Genomic DNA, 16,818 nt, shown 5'->3' with positions numbered 1-16,818 from the left:
GCAGGTCCAGGTCTAAAACTTGTAGCGCACAATCGGAATGAAAATAGAAAATAATAACGGTCCAGAATCAATTTCTACATACGCAAGCCCAAGTGACGCTCCGAGATTGCCCTGCACTTGCACTTGGAGCTGCATATGTAAAATTGATTCTGGACCGTTATTATTTTCTATTTTCCTTCTGATTGTGCGCTACAAATTTTGGACTTGGACCTGCAGACCATAGATATATAAGATATCTATGCTGCAGACCTACTTTTAGTGAGCGCCCAAATTTTGGTTTAATACAAGGCTGCCACTCGTAGGGTTTTTTGGCCCCTTGTAGGGTGTAGGGTGACCCTACGGGTTTTTCACCTTTATTCATAGATTTCCTTTTGTTTAAAGTAAAATAAAAATAAATTCAAATAATAAATTTACTGAATAATGACAAAAACATAGTCTAAGCCAGGGGTGGCCAAACTGCGGCTCTTTAATGAATTAGCATTGTTGAATTAGACATGCATTTTCCCGGTCTAGACGAGTTGTTTGATCAGATTATGAAACAATGCGTTCTATCTCATGTAGTAACAATGGACTCATTGTTGTAACAATGGACACTTTAGTTAAGTAAATTGTCAGATTGAAGCTGTACGTCAGGGATGACCTAGTTTTAAGTCTTGGTTATGGTTATACTTATAATTGTAAATTGCAAAAAGAGTTGGAGAAGCCCAGCAGGTGGAGACTGGAGAGTGAGACTGTGAGACAGCAGATGAGCAGAATCAGCAGATTGAACAGACAGGATTACAGGAATCAAGTGATCTTGTTTTGATCAAGTCAAGTGATCTTGAATACGATACTTATATCATTAAATTACAATAATTCTGGTTGTTGACAAGTTGACAACGGTAATGCCCAAAGAGGTGAGATCCAAAAATTCTAGGTTTCGATCGCAAAGCTACAGAAAAGAATGGGAAAAGGAAAACTGGGCACAAGGATGGTTAAAAGTTTCGTCTCAGGGAGCATCAAAAGCATTTTGTCAATTTTGTGACAAGAACATTCTTGCTGGGAAATCAGAACTAATGAGGCATGCAAAAACTGCTCAACATTGTCAAAATGCTGCACAAGTTCTTGGAAGCACATCGATGGAGCAATATGTCACAAGTAGTCAAGGCTTCATCAAAGCTGAATTAAATACTGTGGCCTTAATTGCAAGACGCAATATTTCTTTCAATTTCATGTCGTACATGGTACCAACCCTGAAGCATATTGCTAGTGATTCCAAAGCAATAAAAGATATGACCTCTGGTCGGACAAAAACAACATATCTACTAACAGAATGTCTAGCTGTTGATGCTCATGAAAGGTTAATTCAAGAGCTACAAGAAGCTAAAAGCTTTTCAATTCTCTGTGATAAAGCATCAGATATATCAATGAATAAAATCTTTTGTATAAACGTCCGCTACTTATACAATGGATCACCAAGAACACAGTTATACCAACTCATTAGGATAAAAAGGGAAACACAAACGTCAGTAAATGTTGAACTACTTTAGTTCCGGTGCTTTTGAACTGAAACTAAAGTAGTTATAAAGTGCCATAAAACTGCCAAAATTTCTTTTTTTTTTGTTCAAACTGCGTAGGGAGATGTAGGGTTTTTTTAGGTGTGCTGGTAGGGTTAATTTCTTTTTTTGAGTGGCAACACTGGTTTAATAGGATAATAGGATATTGACGAAGATGTATAATTACAGAAGAATTGTATTGATGTGTTTTAATCAATTCCCGTTGGGCGCTGACGACTGATTGACGAACGACATTCAGTTCATTCATTATATGAGGCCTATAGGATTTCACTTCACAGCATAGGCTACTGTCAGACTGTTCAGCTGCATGTTAGAACTATATAGGCCGATGCTTTATTTTAATAATTTGTAAAATGTGGGTGTTTGATTAAGGGCTGAAAGGTGCGATGTCATTACTGGAAAGTTTGCCTTCAGTGCGCCGAAAAGCAATTTTGTGTCAGAAATTGCAGTACCGCAGAAACCAACTTCTTTGGCGCATCATACAAACGGGTCTAGTGTAAAAGTGCACAACCAAATGACATCACAATTTGAGTAGCTTCGGTCTAGTATACAAATACATCCTCTGATTGTGAACTTCTACACATAGACCGATACAAACTTTCTATTTGGGAGTAGGCTTGAAGGCGGTTGGGTGTAATGTTTGATTGATACGGATATAAAAAAGTAGTTAAAAACATTCTTGGATAATGATTGTCCAATAAATACAGCGTGTATGTTGATCAGTTTTGTGCGTGCATGTGCCACACTCTTCACTGTGAATACTTGTGTGTTTACTTAATAGTTTAGCCAACAGGCACCAAACTCAAACAGTTTATTGCGCGATATTAGCGTCAGTACATCTGGCCATCTCTCCTCATGTTGGTTTTTTGGCTCGATATCAACAAAGGTGGGAACCTAAGCTCCACTTTGATTGGTCTTGGTGGTGAACGACGTGATTTAAAATTTGTTCAGGGTTCTTGCAAACATGAATTAATTCTATGTCTATTAGTGTCAGCACTGGATCCCGTCAATATGTTGCTGAATTTAGCTGGGCACGACCACAGAGCTTGCTCCTTTCACTTTTTTAAAGAGCAGCCACGGGAGCGGTGCCAAGAGTGTCCATTTAGTATGTTTTTAACCAGATGGTTTTCGATCCCTACCAGTACTTCATGAGAATGTTTTTGGAAACAGAGCAAATTTTTTAGCAATTACGTCATGTTGGAAATGGTGAATAATGCAACATATTGATGAAGGCCAGGTGCTAATACGAACACATTCGGGATGCGTTCGTGTCAACCTACGTGATATTTCTGTTCACACAAACTAAAATAGTTTCCGTCAAATTATATCAAATATAAAGACTCATTCCACCCCGTTATGCTTCGAATCTGGATTTGTCAAATTTTTTGCAGAAGACAGTTAAAAAATCAAATGCTCATGACGTTTATTTTAAAGTGCTCCGTGTAGTTGCAGATGTGTATTTGAACTTGAAACCACTAAAGTTCATTTCAATTGTTAGTTAAATGTCTTGGGGTGGTGACTTCTGTTGCTGATCTCATTCCTTGTTGACTAACTGAGCTGTTTTTCTCGTCCTGCTTAGATTGTGGTAGGTTGTGCTAAGATGCCGATTCGCCCGAGCTGCAACCCAGCCATGGATATGAGGCATCCAGCTTACAGCCTCGCCCCCGACTACAAGATCTACCAAATGAACAAATGGCTGCAAGATAGGGTTGATGACTGTGACAGCCAGTGGTGGGATCGTTTCGTTACCGAGTTCTTCGAAGAGAAATCAACTTTGACGCTCTCGTTCATGTTGGAGGACGGGCCGAAGCGTTACACCATCGGACGAACGCTCATTCCAAGATTCTTCCGCACGATGCACGACAGCGGCGTGGTTGACATGAGCCTCATCCTCAGGGTGCCAAAAGATTTTTACAACAGTTCAAACAACTGCAGGACTCTGGACTGCGAGCACGCGACCATGGTCATGCAGCACATGAAGCCCGTCCCCACCAAGGTGTGCGTGGAAGGACACTTCGTGGCTGACTTTTCTCCTGATGAGATGATGAGAATGAAGTCGTGGCATTTCTCCATCCGAAGCCACCTTGAATATATTCCCAAACAAGTCCCGATGCAGCATCCTAACATGATGGAGGAGCTGTGCAAGAACGTGACCCGGGTGGGGCTCACCTCACCCATGATCAACTACCTGAAGATGTGCGTTGTCATCGAACCAATGAAGGAATTGATGTCGAGGCAGAAAACCTACAGCATGGACCCTCGAGACTGCCTCAGGAATTGTTTGTTTCAAAAGTGGCAGCAAATGCTCAATCCTGCAGCTGATTCTTCGAGATCCACAAAACGTCCATCACGGAAGAGGAAGAATTCAAGCAATCACGCTGCTGCAAACTCCAACCAAGGCCACAAAAAGAAAGGATTCACTTCTTCGTCGGATGTGATGATGGTTGGGGAGCCCACTTTGATGGGATGCGAGTTCGGTGATGAAGACGAACGACCAATCCAGCGCCTGGAAAATAACCAGTTCGATGGACAGATCAACATCAAGTCGGAGGAAAGAGAAACTCCGTCTTCCACATTTCCTGGTATGTCATCCCCTAGCACCACACAGTGGCAGCATCAGAATACAGCCACTACCAGTGCTATGCCAGCAGCGGCAATGATCGCACCTAAAAGTGAACCAGCAGAACCAGGCTCTAACCAGACCCCACCCAACTCCTCCAGCACGTGAGCTCGGTGAGCAGAGAGCAGTGAGAGCTCATACTGAGCCGTGCAGAGGATCTTGCCGTTCAATTATTTCCTTATTTTTCGCAATAATTCTTGTGTGAAAGCTCTTGCTCATCGTTTGGCATCAAATTGCGTTTTTAACCTCAAAATATGACCTTCATTTTGCTCTAATTTGGCATCGTCTTTTGAAGTTTCGAGGTAACAATTTAGTTTGAAAGGAATTTGATCAAATTTTAATGTTTCTTGTGCAGATTTTCGTTGTGCGTTATTTTAGAAATGAAGCTTGTGCGTTTGAACGCTTATAGCTCAGCTTTTTTAAATTCATGAAATGACGTCAGAACATGCCTCATCTTAATTATGATGCGTTGATGAGTTACAAAGTTGTTCTTGTCACAATAATGACGCCTCATTGTAGTTTTTATTTCATGAGAGTTTGAGGCGGTGCTCATCTCAAGTCTTTTCGTTTCTCCCGCTTTTCTTATCTTGAATGAGCAAAAGCATGACGTAACAATTACCGCCGCATTATATCTGCAAAATGGTGCTGTGACGTCATCTGCACAATTGCGTTGCCGATTCATTTTTGACGTCACTATTATGAACATTGTCGTGCATTGTCCTTTCCATGTTGTGAAGTTCGAACAAGGATTTCTTACTCGGTTGATTAAGCGTGGCAATTATCTGGTCAGGCTCTTATGTTTTAATATCGACATAGATATCTTATATGTGTGAGTACTAAATATCCGACTTGCAAGCGAGTTATGAAACTTCGGAAAAGCCGCTGAGCGCCACCTACTGCCCTAAAAGCATGCCTGAATCACCTGATGCGCCAGGAATTGATTTATTTCCTAAACGCGAAAATTTTGTTGAAGTGCCGGCAGGTAGCGCTACAGTATTTTCTCCACTTTTCAGACTGCGCTTTGTGTCGCACGTAACTGGAGTTCTACGTTGCCTGGAAAACATGTTCGTGGCAGGCAGTAGATTTGGAGGCCAGTGCAGCACAGACGAGGTTGCCATCTTCTCACTTATCAACCACGAGTACCCGGGCTGGGTGGGACGCGCAACCATAGAAATCTGATTCCACCGTCGACCATTTCTGACCAGACTTTCTTTCAATGATTTCGTCACTTTCTTGTGTTCGTGAAATGATTGTTTGAAAGCAATTAATCTGCACAAAAGTTGCTTCCTCTCCAACCTGAACTTGGAGTGCGGTTTGAACGGATAGTTCAGATAAATCGCCCCGGGATGTGAGGTGGTTGTGCCAGTTATGCACGGCCCATTTTAGCAAACATATGACAATATTTTTACTAATTGTTGAAACAAAAAGTCATGACGTCAACTCTGCATTCCTTGACATTGGTAAAAATTTCATTTAGCTCCATTTTTTATTTTGCTTCAAAGAATTTGCGCGACATGTTGCCCAGGAGGGTGAAGGGACACAAATTTTGAAGAATGGCAACGACAGTTGTGAAATTCCTGTTAAGTTGAATAAAATATCTGTGGGGTAAAAACACAAAAGTATTATTTCTTGCACAAACGTGGAGCAGTCTGCATAAAGAATATAATATAGGTCGTTGGATCCCACATTAATTTTTGAGTGTTGAATTAAAAACTGATTTTGTAATTCAGAAATTAACTTAGAGATCTATCTTTTCAGCAACTACCTTTTCAAGACTACAGTAAGCTTATCTCGAAAAACAATGATTTGCTGGAAGTTTATACCAAATCATAAATTGCGTTTTGCCTATTTAGAGCACTGGCAAATGTTTTATCAGCAAAAATTATTTTTGCGATCTACAGTTATGTTAAATACTTTTGGCTTTTTCGGTCGTGTCGCTTCCATTCCAATCAACGTTATTTTTACGACTAGGTGACAACTTCTTTATCATAGGAATGAGCATGATTTCTGCATGACCCACACTCAACGATGATTCCTTGTTGTTCATGCCCCAGTTACGTAGCTTGTCTTGTTCAGGTTCCAAATGCTGCTCGTTTTTTATTTGGTTTTGGCATCGTATTTCTAGAACATGGAACTATTTGCCAGTGCAATTAAACAGGAACAAGTGTCGTTATTTGAGTGATGTTATTCTGATATATCCGATTCAGGAGAATATCATTTAGAAATACATATAAATACTTATATATACTTTATTCCTTACAAACACTGAAGCATGAAACGTTTCCATGTGACGTAACCGTGACAGTGATTGCTTACATAACTATTTACTCTCGGACAAATTGTGTTTAAAAAAGGACCAAAAAGTTTTTAAAAAAGGACCTCCATCAAACACACCTGGTTCTTCAACTGAGAACTCAAATCTAGTACTGGCAGTAACCACGTTTGAAATATCGGGTTATTAGCTTTTGACGCCCAACTTACAAAACAACTGGAAATTAATATGTGTTCATCTGATCGTATGCAAGTCATTCCTAGCACAACTACTAATCAGCAATATAATCAAGTTGTGATAAATATATCAATTAATGTAATATAAAATTGTATACGACATAGAATTCTCGTCTATCGAATCAGTGAAGCATAACACTGCGTGACGTAATCGACTGTTCCCCTGTGCGTGCATTTTGATTTATTCAGCCCTTTTGGTTTCTACGTTCGGCGACGCGGCATGTCTTTGTGCTGTTGCTGCCGCGGTGCTCTATCTTGATTTGTTCGTTCAATGAAACTTCAATATAACCAGATTATACAGTTGTCGAGGTGTACAATTGATTCTAAGATTAAGAGAAGCGAAACAACGACCTGAGACTCATTTCACTTCGAGGAGATTAAACAATTCAACAGACAAACATTGTAATTGAAGTGGTCGTCCTTACAGGCTAAGGAACGATAAACCAACCATTTCATTACAAAGTCTTAAGATGAGATTCGTCAATTTCAAGGAATAGCTGCAAACATGTCTATATTGCAATATTGCACCATCAATATCGCCATTTATTGTGGTGTTCTAATTTGTGCTTGTGCAATATATCCGTCACACAAAGTCAAACATGCTACATGCCTGAGATACCACTTGGTAACTATGACACATGCCACTATATCGCCAGATTTCTGAGAAACTTGCTTCATGGCAGGTGGTGTGTTACGGCCACGGTTTGCGCTCGGCCACTCCACTGATGACTGCTGAGTGCTGAGTCGAATTTCAGGAATTTCATTATCAAGACTTTTTGAGATAAACTTAGTAAAGTTGTTCAAGGTCGGATGGTTGTGTTGTAATGGTCCAAACTTTAACTCCGATATAGGCCTAGCAAGATCGTCGACCAAATTATGCGAATGGCTTAGGCCTAGTACCGTGTGAAGATTCAGGCTGAAAACCGTAGATCACATTAAGATTGTGATTAAAATGCTGAAATGAGTATGTGATAAATCAGCCGCATTTGCAGATGTGCACGTATATTGCAAATTACTTATCATTTCCGGGTCTAGTTTAGAAGCGTTTGTAATGAAAAGGTGGTATATCTTACCTTAGCCTGTAAGGTTTGCCCACTTACACTACAAAGTCTGTTTCCTTGTGTATATCTCAACAGTGAACTTTGATAGACTTCAGCAATAATGACACAGGAATGACTACTGTATAATCTGATTATATTTGAAGCTTCTTTGAACGAATACATCAAGATAGAACATTATAACAGCAACAGCACAGAGACATGTTGCGGCGTTGAACGTAAAAACCAAAAAGACTGAATGAATCAAAATGCACGCACAGGGTAAGCTGTTGATTGCGTCACGCAGTGTTATGCTTCACTGATTCCATAGATGAGAATTCTATGTAGTACACAATTTTATATTACATTAAGTGATATATTTATCACAAATCAAAATGCACGCACAGGGTAAGCTGTTGATTGCGTCACGCAGTGTTATGCTTCACTGATTCCATAGATGAGAATTCTATGTAGTACACAATTTTATATTACATTAAGTGATATATTTATCACACGTTCAACCACAGGATACATTGTATTTCAGATCCCAACTACTGAAATTGTGACGTCATTTGGTTGTGCACTTCTGCACCAAACCATTTTTCCATTTTGCTTCCATACGAGAGTGCAAAAGTAAAAAATAATCTAATCAAAAAGTATTGAGAACTAGGCCAGCCTATCTTGAAAATGACGTCTGAATTCATCCTGCCCATGAGCGTGCCCAAGCACCTGTCCACTCTCACAAATGCACTTATAAGGAGAAATTGTTTTGTAATGTAAAATCTTTTGCACTCTCTAACTACTGCATTTGAACAGGTTAAAAATCGATAGAAATATTTACTTCTTTGTTGATCATCGAGGACAGAAGGGCTGCGATGGACAAGAAAACCCTTGAGAAGATGGCTGAGGAGGAACTCCTGCGTGAGGCCAAGCGTGGCGAGGAACGGGCGAAAAGCATGGGCCCTAGTGGATGGTAATTATGATGTCATCAGTGCTACTTTGATTTCAATGTTTGGTTTCCATCGGCCAAGGATGAGAATTATAGTTCATTGAATTTATAGCACTCTGTGACTCCCATATTTGGAAGCGATGTTATTCTATTTACAACTGTTGCCATCAGACTTTAATCTTCTGATTTTATCTTGTTGTAGATGTCAATTATTTTTCGTGGTTTCATTAAATGCGATAGTTGCTGCTCTGCACAAGTATCGATTATTGTGAGCTTGAATGGATTTTAATGTGACAGCAACCACAGTTTTGTGTCGCACCAAAGAATAAATAGGGCCAGTGTGTGATGACACGTGTTTCAAGAAGTCTGATATGTGTGCTATGTAACGCAATGTTCATCGTCGGGAAAAGTCCGAGAACGTACGAACGAGAATCCGTTTTGGATATTGCTTAATAATTTCTTTTGTTTAAAAGCACACAATCATGCTCTAAGACAATTTGAGTTGTCAGTTGTCATTCTTGACTTTGTATAAGTTGTACCAGACTCACACACATTTGCATCATTTTCTTCAACTGTTATGTTAAACTGTCATGGTGTTAGATGTCACTTGAAGTTGAACTTTTTAAGCTCGCACCTGTCGTACTGAAGTAGGTGCACAAATACACTTACATGACACTTTGCTTACTACACAACTTTTCTAATTTCACTTCTGAATATTGTTATCTGGCAAGCGTGTTAAAAATTGTGCATCTTCCATTGTTAAAGACATGCAAGTTAGTGTGGATGTTGGTTAGTTGTATAGAAAAATTTGTTACTTCTACTTGTTGTAATATGTTGATGTCTTTGGTTTTGCAGTGCTTGCATTGCATGTCGTGGTTAATTCTACATGTATAAGTCCCATGGGCTTTGGCCATCGTGAAGATTTGTAGTTTTGATGTACGTAATGTTTATGACACACGGGCAAGTAATTTGGTACAGTAGGTTTGACTGACAGGCATTGAGGGCTTGAGATTTCTTGCAGAAAGTGCCCAGAAAGAAAATTACACTGTTTCTGAACTGAGTTTTCTTTTTTGAATAGGAGGGACCTACAATGGTTTGTTTAAGATAGGTGGGCACTTGTAAGGCGCATCTGAGTTGGTTGGTCGTCAGAATTTGTGACTCATGTTGCCTGAATGTGCTGTGATATTTTGCCCTTTTCGATTGTTTGTCAATTTTTTCAAAATATTGTAAAATAAATCTGTTTTTTCTATGTTTAAGGAGAAAAAGTCTGGTTCCCGTTGCAAACAAACGATTTCTTCAAAGAACGATTGCAAGTTCCATTATTGTGGGGGGGAAGGTGAAGGGAGGCGACAAAAGGAAACGAAAAAGCGACCGTGATGGTGGTGACAGTGACGAGTCACAACTCTCGCAAAGACATCATACTCAAAGAAAATTCCCTGATGGAGAAAAATCTTCCAAATATCCGAGAAGTGCAAAGTCTGCGAGAACGAACGAAGAAGTTAAGAAAGAGAAAAGAAAATCAAATAATAAAGGGGTGAGGAAAATTTGAAAATGACTGCTGTGTATTTTTTATTTCTGTTCCCATGTAGGTCGCAGTTTTTATTGAGCAGCTCAACTTAGCAAGCAGACCATACAATGATATATCAGGTGTTTATTCAATGAGTGCTGGTATATATTTATGACACCACTAATGGGATGAACGGGCAGGTTTTTCTGTGCAAGTGACATTTAGTTTGCTGCAATGGAAAAAGTTTATTAGTTGATTTTTACACGCCAAGTGCTTGCACCTAGCGCTACAAAAGCTGTTGTAAACCTTCTATTGATTAGAAAGCTTACATGCTTCTGCCAATGTTGGTGTTTTGTCAGAGCATTCATTGAATGAAATAGTTGACGTTGTGCAATGAAACGTTTAAGAGTCATTCATGCTATGTTCTGATGAAGGACAAATGTTGTTCCGTGTATTTTTGTGTTTTAACGAAATGGTGGTAAAATGTGGCTTAACCAGAGCTTTTTCATTTCTTAGCCTATGTGTAGCTTGTGCCGTTGTGAATCAGATGAAAACGTCTCAATTAAAAAAGTAGAAATGTTTTATTTTCTCTTAACACAAAAACTTGAATTGAAAATTCTGTGAGATATATTTTATTTGTGTTTTTGTTAACGACAAGCTTTGATGTCCGTCCCATTAGTTCCTTCCTGTATCGCAAATATTCATGTTTTGCTCTTAATCAATGACGAGCCGACATTGCCTTGTGTTGGATGGATAGTGGCCGACCATATGCGGCGCGTGATAAATGGCTCAAGGAAGGAAGTGAGGCTTTCCTCAACAAGAGCTCGTTATCAAGCGTGTCTGTTCCAATACAACTGCGTTGGGCTAACTTCTACTTTTTTGCTGTTCATGAAGTTGTTTGGAATTTTCTTTGGTGAAGTGCAAATAAGTTTTGGCAAATATTCAGGTTTAAGGAACTCAGGCTTCTTAATATGGCAGAGATATGCAAGCAGTCAGATTTTAACATTTGATTTTGTGTAAGATGTTCAAGCATATATGAGAAAGTGGTATGTTTAGGTGATGTCTATTAATAAGTGCTGATGCAGGTTGATGATGATTCGAGATCGATTGCCGGACCTGATCCGACTTCACGAGGAGGATCCATCGTTGTACCACGAGCCCGAGTATCAGGAGGAACTTCCCATGGAAGATGAAACCGATCTTCTCCTGCAGCGGGTGAGTGAAGACATCAAACTTGGGTTTTTGCGTTAAAATATTTTCCCGTGTATTCGCCCTTAACTGCTATCAGCGCTGTCAGGGGCAAAAAATAGTGTCACCTTTAAAATCCTGTTTAAAAAACTGACTAATGCAGTTACGGTTGACAAAAATTTGAAATCGCTTCATGATGTCACCACAAAACACTCGAATGTTTATTTCTGTGGAAAAGATTCCGACATTGCTTTGAAGTGACAATTTGCTGCTAATGTTAAGGCCTGTTTGTCTAAAATAAGAAAAATATCTCATTTGACAGTAAAACAGCGAGCACCAGCCGTCGTATTGCAGCAAGAATATTATCCAGAAATTTAAATTGGTTGAAGTAGAAATATTGCGCACGATGCTTTCGAAAAATTATGGCAGTATTGTGCTAAGCCCAATGCTATAAAATCAAAGAATGAAGAGTAACCTGCATGATTAAGAGAGTGTCGCTTATATAATTTATTGAGCAGAAAATGTACTGTCATTAGTAAAAAGAATCTACGCTGTCGCCTCAGTCAATAGTTTGGAAAAAACTGAAGCAAATGAAAACTGCGGAAATATTAAAATATGTGGCTTGAGTTAGCCGGTCAGAACCACTGGTATTGGCCAGAATTGTTTTCTCGATGACCCAACAATGCAGCACTTTGTTGCAAGACAATGCCTTGTTTTTGAGTCAGGAAGTATGAGCTATTACAATCACCACCATGCTGTGACTGTAAAGTACCCCCAAGTTTAATGGTTCTGCAGGTTATGTTATGTTTATGTCGGCAAAAGTTTCTTCTTCATAACATGCCAGTTAAAGGCGGTGACCTTTCAAAAGAGGAGCTACAAGTCACATAAACTTGCATCAGCTGGACACATTCATGTAGGGTTGGTCTTTGCCGTAGATTATTGTTGGTGGCCCCATCTTTGCAGAAAAAGGCAAATGGTCCCGTATTTTAATTTTGTAAAAGGTTGGCCTGTGTGGAAAGTGAAGTTACTCACAATTTTTCATTTTTCTTCGTTGCAACTTTCCTCAGACGGGAAAGTCCCTGAAATTTCTGCGTGAGCTGGAGTCGATGCTGAAGGAGTTAAAAGTTCATCATCGTGAGGTCGTGACCTGTCCAAGTATATTTAACGCAAATGAACGCAGAAAAAAGGTGAAGACAATCTCATGAAATTTCGTAGATGTTGAGTTTAACGACGGATATTCTCCCAGATCAGTTCCACCACTGACAGGTTCCAAGCACTTGCTCGCAAGACGAAATCAATTCTTCATCGAATGGAAATGAGTGATCAGGATAAATTACGCTATTGGCCACTCAGTGGCAGTATCACTGGCAACCATAATGATGTCACAATTAGATGGCAGCAATCAACGTCGTCCGTTCAGATGGTAAGTTATAACTATTGCAGATCTTCAGCTAATAGATTCCTAAATGAGGTTTGATTTGATAAGCTGGAATGACGTCAAAAGCGCAGAGACTGCCAATTGTGACCTCACAATGTTGATTACATTTCAAGGTTTCATGCCCCTGGATGCACCCGGTAGGATTCGTGCCCGTCGATGTCCGAATGAAATTTCTTCTGCATTCTGTGCTCTCCCTCAGGTGTCTACGCCCAGGCTCGCCAGATCGGCAATTTTCTTAATGTCTTGGCCATTTTTAGAGAATTGACCAAATGCTTAATGTTTTTATAATCATCATAACCATTGGTAGCAATGAACAAAAATATAAGCACTGAGCATGAGATTATAATTTGAAAGAACACTTTTAGGTTGTTTGCGTACCTATGAGTCTATTTTTATGACAACGCAAATGCAATCAAGTGGTCACTTCGACAATTCGTTGTGTATATTTTGTTGGAACATTTTTAATAATTTGTCAAACACTGAAGAAAGTATTATTCCGTTGTTCTTCTCGGACGTTAGATCGATTTAAAACAAATAATTTGTGTAATAAAAAGTATTTTTGGTCTTTTATCCATCACTAGCTTGACAACTTGATGACGTCATTGAAAGCTGAATAACCTGTGATAAACCAATGACATCACTAGTGCTGGCAGAATAAATGTAACTTTTGTTCCAGGCTTACGCAGGCGGTGGGTGGGTTCTATCATGAACAGAGCGAGTACCAGAAGCTCTGCCAGCGGAAGGTCGCGAGACAACTTTCCATCTTGGGGCCAATTTATCCTGAGCGGGGGAAGTTGGACGGAAGGTTTGTCATTACGTCACTAACAACAGTTATATATGACATCACAAATGTTTGCGATTGTTGAAATGATTTAAGGTTATTCAATGAAAGCACTCCGCTTCTCTACGCTGACATTAAAGATGACGCGGAGGTTGGCAGAGAGATGAGATCCAAACTCAACCAAGTCGCTCATTTTGAAAACGAAATTTTACTCCTCGAGGTCAGTCATAATATCCATTGTGATGTCATTCCACTTCATTTATACTAATTATTGCTGAATCATGCAGCGGAAAATTACCCAGCTTTCCAAAGCGTTCCTTATGATGTCATCAATGGTGGATGAGCAGGGTGCCATGATTGACGTCATCGAGCAGCACGTGCTCATGGCTTCGGATTACGTCGAAGTTGGGAACCAGCGGCTGAAGAAGGCGGAGAAGTTGAAGGATAAATATCGAAAGAAGAAGTTCATCCTCATCTGCCTCCTCATCTTGCTCCTCGCCATCGTCGTCGTCATCATCGTTGTCGCCGTCAAGAACACACAACGACACACGGTGGCTAGCCCACAATCAAAAGTAGTTATTATGAAGTCACAGAAAACATGACGTATCAAAATCATGAATCTTCTCATATCAAAAATATTCGTCGTCAGAACTTTTACTGAATCATCTTTTTTATTAATTGCTTCTGTAATTTATTCTACGAAGAATTAAGGTGTTATTATTTAGTTTGAAACACGATTGTTACGTCATAATACAAAGTTTATCTTTGATTAATTTATTTAGTATATAAGCCACATAAAGGCAGTGTCACGAGAGTTAAATCATGGAAGAGAGGATCACAACCACAGGCCGACTTTAGGGGCTTCCCCTTTAACTTTTCTTGGCGGCAGCGAATCTGTTTGATGACGAAGTTTGTGGTTGCCGATGACGTCAGAGCTACTGGTTCGATGGCCCGCAGGGTGGCGCCCTTCCTGCGTTCTTCTAGGAGTAGGAGTTGGTTGAACTCCGCTTGACCCCGAAAACTTCCGTTCATCTCTTCGCTTCCGGCGCGTGGTCCCCTCAATCTCCGTCTCTTTTCCGTGGTTTGTCTTCCCAAGTGATCTGTATCTGCTATTTTTCTCGTTTTCATGTAAAGATTCTCGTTGCCTCATGATGTCATCCATGCTCGATGACGTCACCTCTTTTTCTTCAACCAATATCCGCCTTCTTTCTATGACCTGGAGATTTTCCGTTATTTTTTCTTCCCTTTTTCGTAGGGAAGCCTCCTTGATTCGGATCCCGGCTTCTTCCTGTTTGACGCGCCTCTCGCGATTTTTCACGCGTCGCTCTCTTTCACGGTGGCCCTCCTCCTCTTCGTCCAGTCGAGATTCTAGAATTCCCAGTCTATCTTCCGCTTTCTTGATCGCCGCCCTCCTCCTGCACAACTTGGCGTGCTGCTCATCGATCCTGGCTTGTCTCGCGCGCAAGTTCGCGCCCAGTTCTGACAACTTCGCTTCGGCGACGTCCATTTTCGCTACAGCGATTGCGCGCTTCTCTATTTTTATTTTACGCTTCGCTGATTTTTCTAGCTTCTTCATTTCTTTGATGTCTATGGCTAATGTTTCGCCCGCGGCAGCGCTCTCTAGCGGGAATGTTACAGAACTGTCACTTTCATCACCTTTAACCCCAGAACTTTCACCCAATTCATTCGCGTTATGACGTGCTTGATCGTCATTGGTGGAAGGGTTTCGGTGAACTTCGGCAAATTTTTCGTTAAAAGCAGCGATTTTTGCGCCAAATGATGTCCCGGTTGGTCTCCCCTCCACTGTGACGTCACCTGAGTGTTCATTGGTCCATGACGAAGTTTGGCGCTGAGTTTCTTGGGATGACGTAGTTGAAGTTGATTCGTCGCTAATTGTTGTGCTTACGTCACTTCCGTAGTGGTTGGACAATTTTGCATCAAGTGACATTGTTTCAATTTTTTTATTTTGTTTGTTTTCGCTGCTGCTTTCGACCTCTGACGTAGTTGAATCTGATTGGTTGTCAGTGATGATCTTCTTCTGTCTCATTTCAAGGTGAAGAGATCTCAGTAAAATTTTGTTGAGTCCAAGTCCCGGTAGAATGGGACGACGAGAAGGCATCGCGGCTTGTCGCTCTAAAAACAAACAAGTCTTGACATTCATCGATTATGCGACCAAGAAGTCGCAATTGTTTCACCTAAAGCTCGAACACTGTTAGACCCCACACAACCTAGGTTCCCTTTCACCGCGCCTTCTTCGACGTCTATTGTTATGTCACAGCTGCTTCTGCACCACAAACCGTCAGGGCCTGAGGCGAAAGCAGCAATATCTCGGCGTGACGACGTTTTAATGCTTTTTTTGTGATGTAACAATAAACCCCTACTTGGTCTAATCTGCATTTGTTACGTCACAAAGGATGAAGTGGCGAAACAAATGTACTAAATATGAGGTCACATGACAACATTATTGGATTATGACCATAATCACGTGAATTTTTCCGCACCATTTGCGTAATTGCCGAGATTTCTTTATGACGACACAAATGTCCAACTTAAAATCCCAGCCAGTAGCATACGAACTAGTAACCCATAGCAACTAATCTTGTATGTTGAATATTTCTACTAAGCAGCTAAATTATTGTGAACGTATACTCTGTAACTCATACGTCATAATGACACTTCTCTATCCCATCTTCGCATGAATTCATCTTTATGTTGCGGGAAATATTTTCGTCACGTTTCAAAAGTTTTGAAGAATTTTACCGTGGAAATTTTTTTCAAGTATGACGTGACAATGCTGCAGAATTATGCGAGAGTTTCGCGAAGGTGACGAGCGATAAGTTGCGAGCCAAGCTATGCCTTCACATTATGACCTCATAAGTTTTCGAATAATCTCAAACTTTCAACACGATTGACTCACCTGGGTCGCCATCTTGTCAGGTTCAAATAATTTAAACAAAAACTTCACCTGCAACATAAAAATGGGCTAAATAGTCTCAAAACATTTCTACAATTGTCTCAACTTAACCTCTGCCTGGCAATGTCATAAAGCTCCCTATGATGACATAAACAGCTTTGAACACGTCACGCCAAGTGAACTTCTATTTCGAATTGAGCGAGTGAAGAAATGACGATTTGCCGCCATCGCCTCCGGCAATTTACGTTCGATGCGGTGGTGGCGTCATTGACCAAGCAGTTGATACAATGGTGACTGCTTTGCCTTTATAGTATGATGTC

General features: G+C 40.3%; 3 protein-coding genes across 4 annotated transcripts; 2 read left to right on the top strand and 1 right to left on the bottom strand.

Annotated features, from left to right (window-relative positions):
* The first annotated feature begins 1,717 nt into the window (after positions 1-1,717).
* LOC143462109 (LIM domain-binding protein 2-like) lies at positions 1,718-4,941 on the top strand. The gene has a single exon (XM_076960155.1). The coding sequence runs from the start codon at positions 3,157-3,159 to the stop codon at positions 4,282-4,284; it is 1,128 nt and encodes a 375-aa protein (XP_076816270.1). The 5' UTR covers positions 1,718-3,156; the 3' UTR covers positions 4,285-4,941.
* A 3,594-nt stretch (positions 4,942-8,535) lies between these two features.
* On the top strand, positions 8,536-14,186 carry LOC143455826 (syntaxin-like). Of its 2 annotated transcripts, XM_076955122.1 has the most exons (9): positions 8,536-8,694; positions 9,928-10,204; positions 11,263-11,392; positions 12,433-12,552; positions 12,612-12,788; positions 12,917-13,002; positions 13,480-13,608; positions 13,681-13,804; positions 13,872-14,186. In XM_076955122.1, exons 2-9 carry the CDS (start codon positions 10,047-10,049, stop codon positions 14,184-14,186), a joined length of 1,239 nt encoding a protein of 412 aa, XP_076811237.1. In that variant the 5' UTR covers positions 8,536-8,694; positions 9,928-10,046. The 2 variants fall into 2 exon arrangements, with proteins under 2 accessions (XP_076811237.1, XP_076811246.1); XM_076955131.1 differs by lacking the exon at positions 8,536-8,694 and having other exon boundaries at positions 10,114-10,204; positions 11,234-11,392.
* Positions 14,187-14,342: 156 nt separating this feature from the next.
* On the bottom strand, positions 14,343-16,669 carry LOC143455669 (uncharacterized). The gene is made up of 2 exons (XM_076955111.1): positions 16,502-16,669; positions 14,343-15,717 (listed from the first exon to the last, which is right to left on the bottom strand). The coding sequence occupies exon 2, from the start codon at positions 15,701-15,703 to the stop codon at positions 14,420-14,422; it is 1,284 nt and encodes a 427-aa protein (XP_076811226.1). The 5' UTR covers positions 15,704-15,717; positions 16,502-16,669; the 3' UTR covers positions 14,343-14,419.
* Positions 16,670-16,818: the final 149 nt, after the last annotated feature.

Source organism: Clavelina lepadiformis, chromosome 1, assembly GCF_947623445.1.
Source record: "Clavelina lepadiformis chromosome 1, kaClaLepa1.1, whole genome shotgun sequence".
NCBI lineage: Eukaryota > Metazoa > Chordata > Ascidiacea > Aplousobranchia > Clavelinidae > Clavelina > Clavelina lepadiformis.
The sequence above is the reverse complement of the archived record's forward strand: the minus strand, read 5'-3'. Positions and strand labels throughout refer to the sequence as shown.

Excerpts from the sequence above, each read along its gene's own strand:
- LOC143462109 (XM_076960155.1), top strand. The coding sequence starts at position 3,157 with ATGCCGATTCGCCCGAGCTGCAACCCAGCCATGGATATGAGGCATCCA.
- LOC143455826 (XM_076955122.1), top strand. The coding sequence starts at position 10,047 with ATGGTGGTGACAGTGACGAGTCACAACTCTCGCAAAGACATCATACTC. Across the intron at positions 10,205-11,262 it reads GAAAATCAAATAATAAAGGG|GTTGATGATGATTCGAGATC; the intron begins GTGAGGAAAATT and ends GTGCTGATGCAG. Across the intron at positions 11,393-12,432 it reads CCGATCTTCTCCTGCAGCGG|ACGGGAAAGTCCCTGAAATT; the intron begins GTGAGTGAAGAC and ends AACTTTCCTCAG.
- LOC143455669 (XM_076955111.1), bottom strand. The coding sequence starts at position 15,703 with ATGCCTTCTCGTCGTCCCATTCTACCGGGACTTGGACTCAACAAAATT.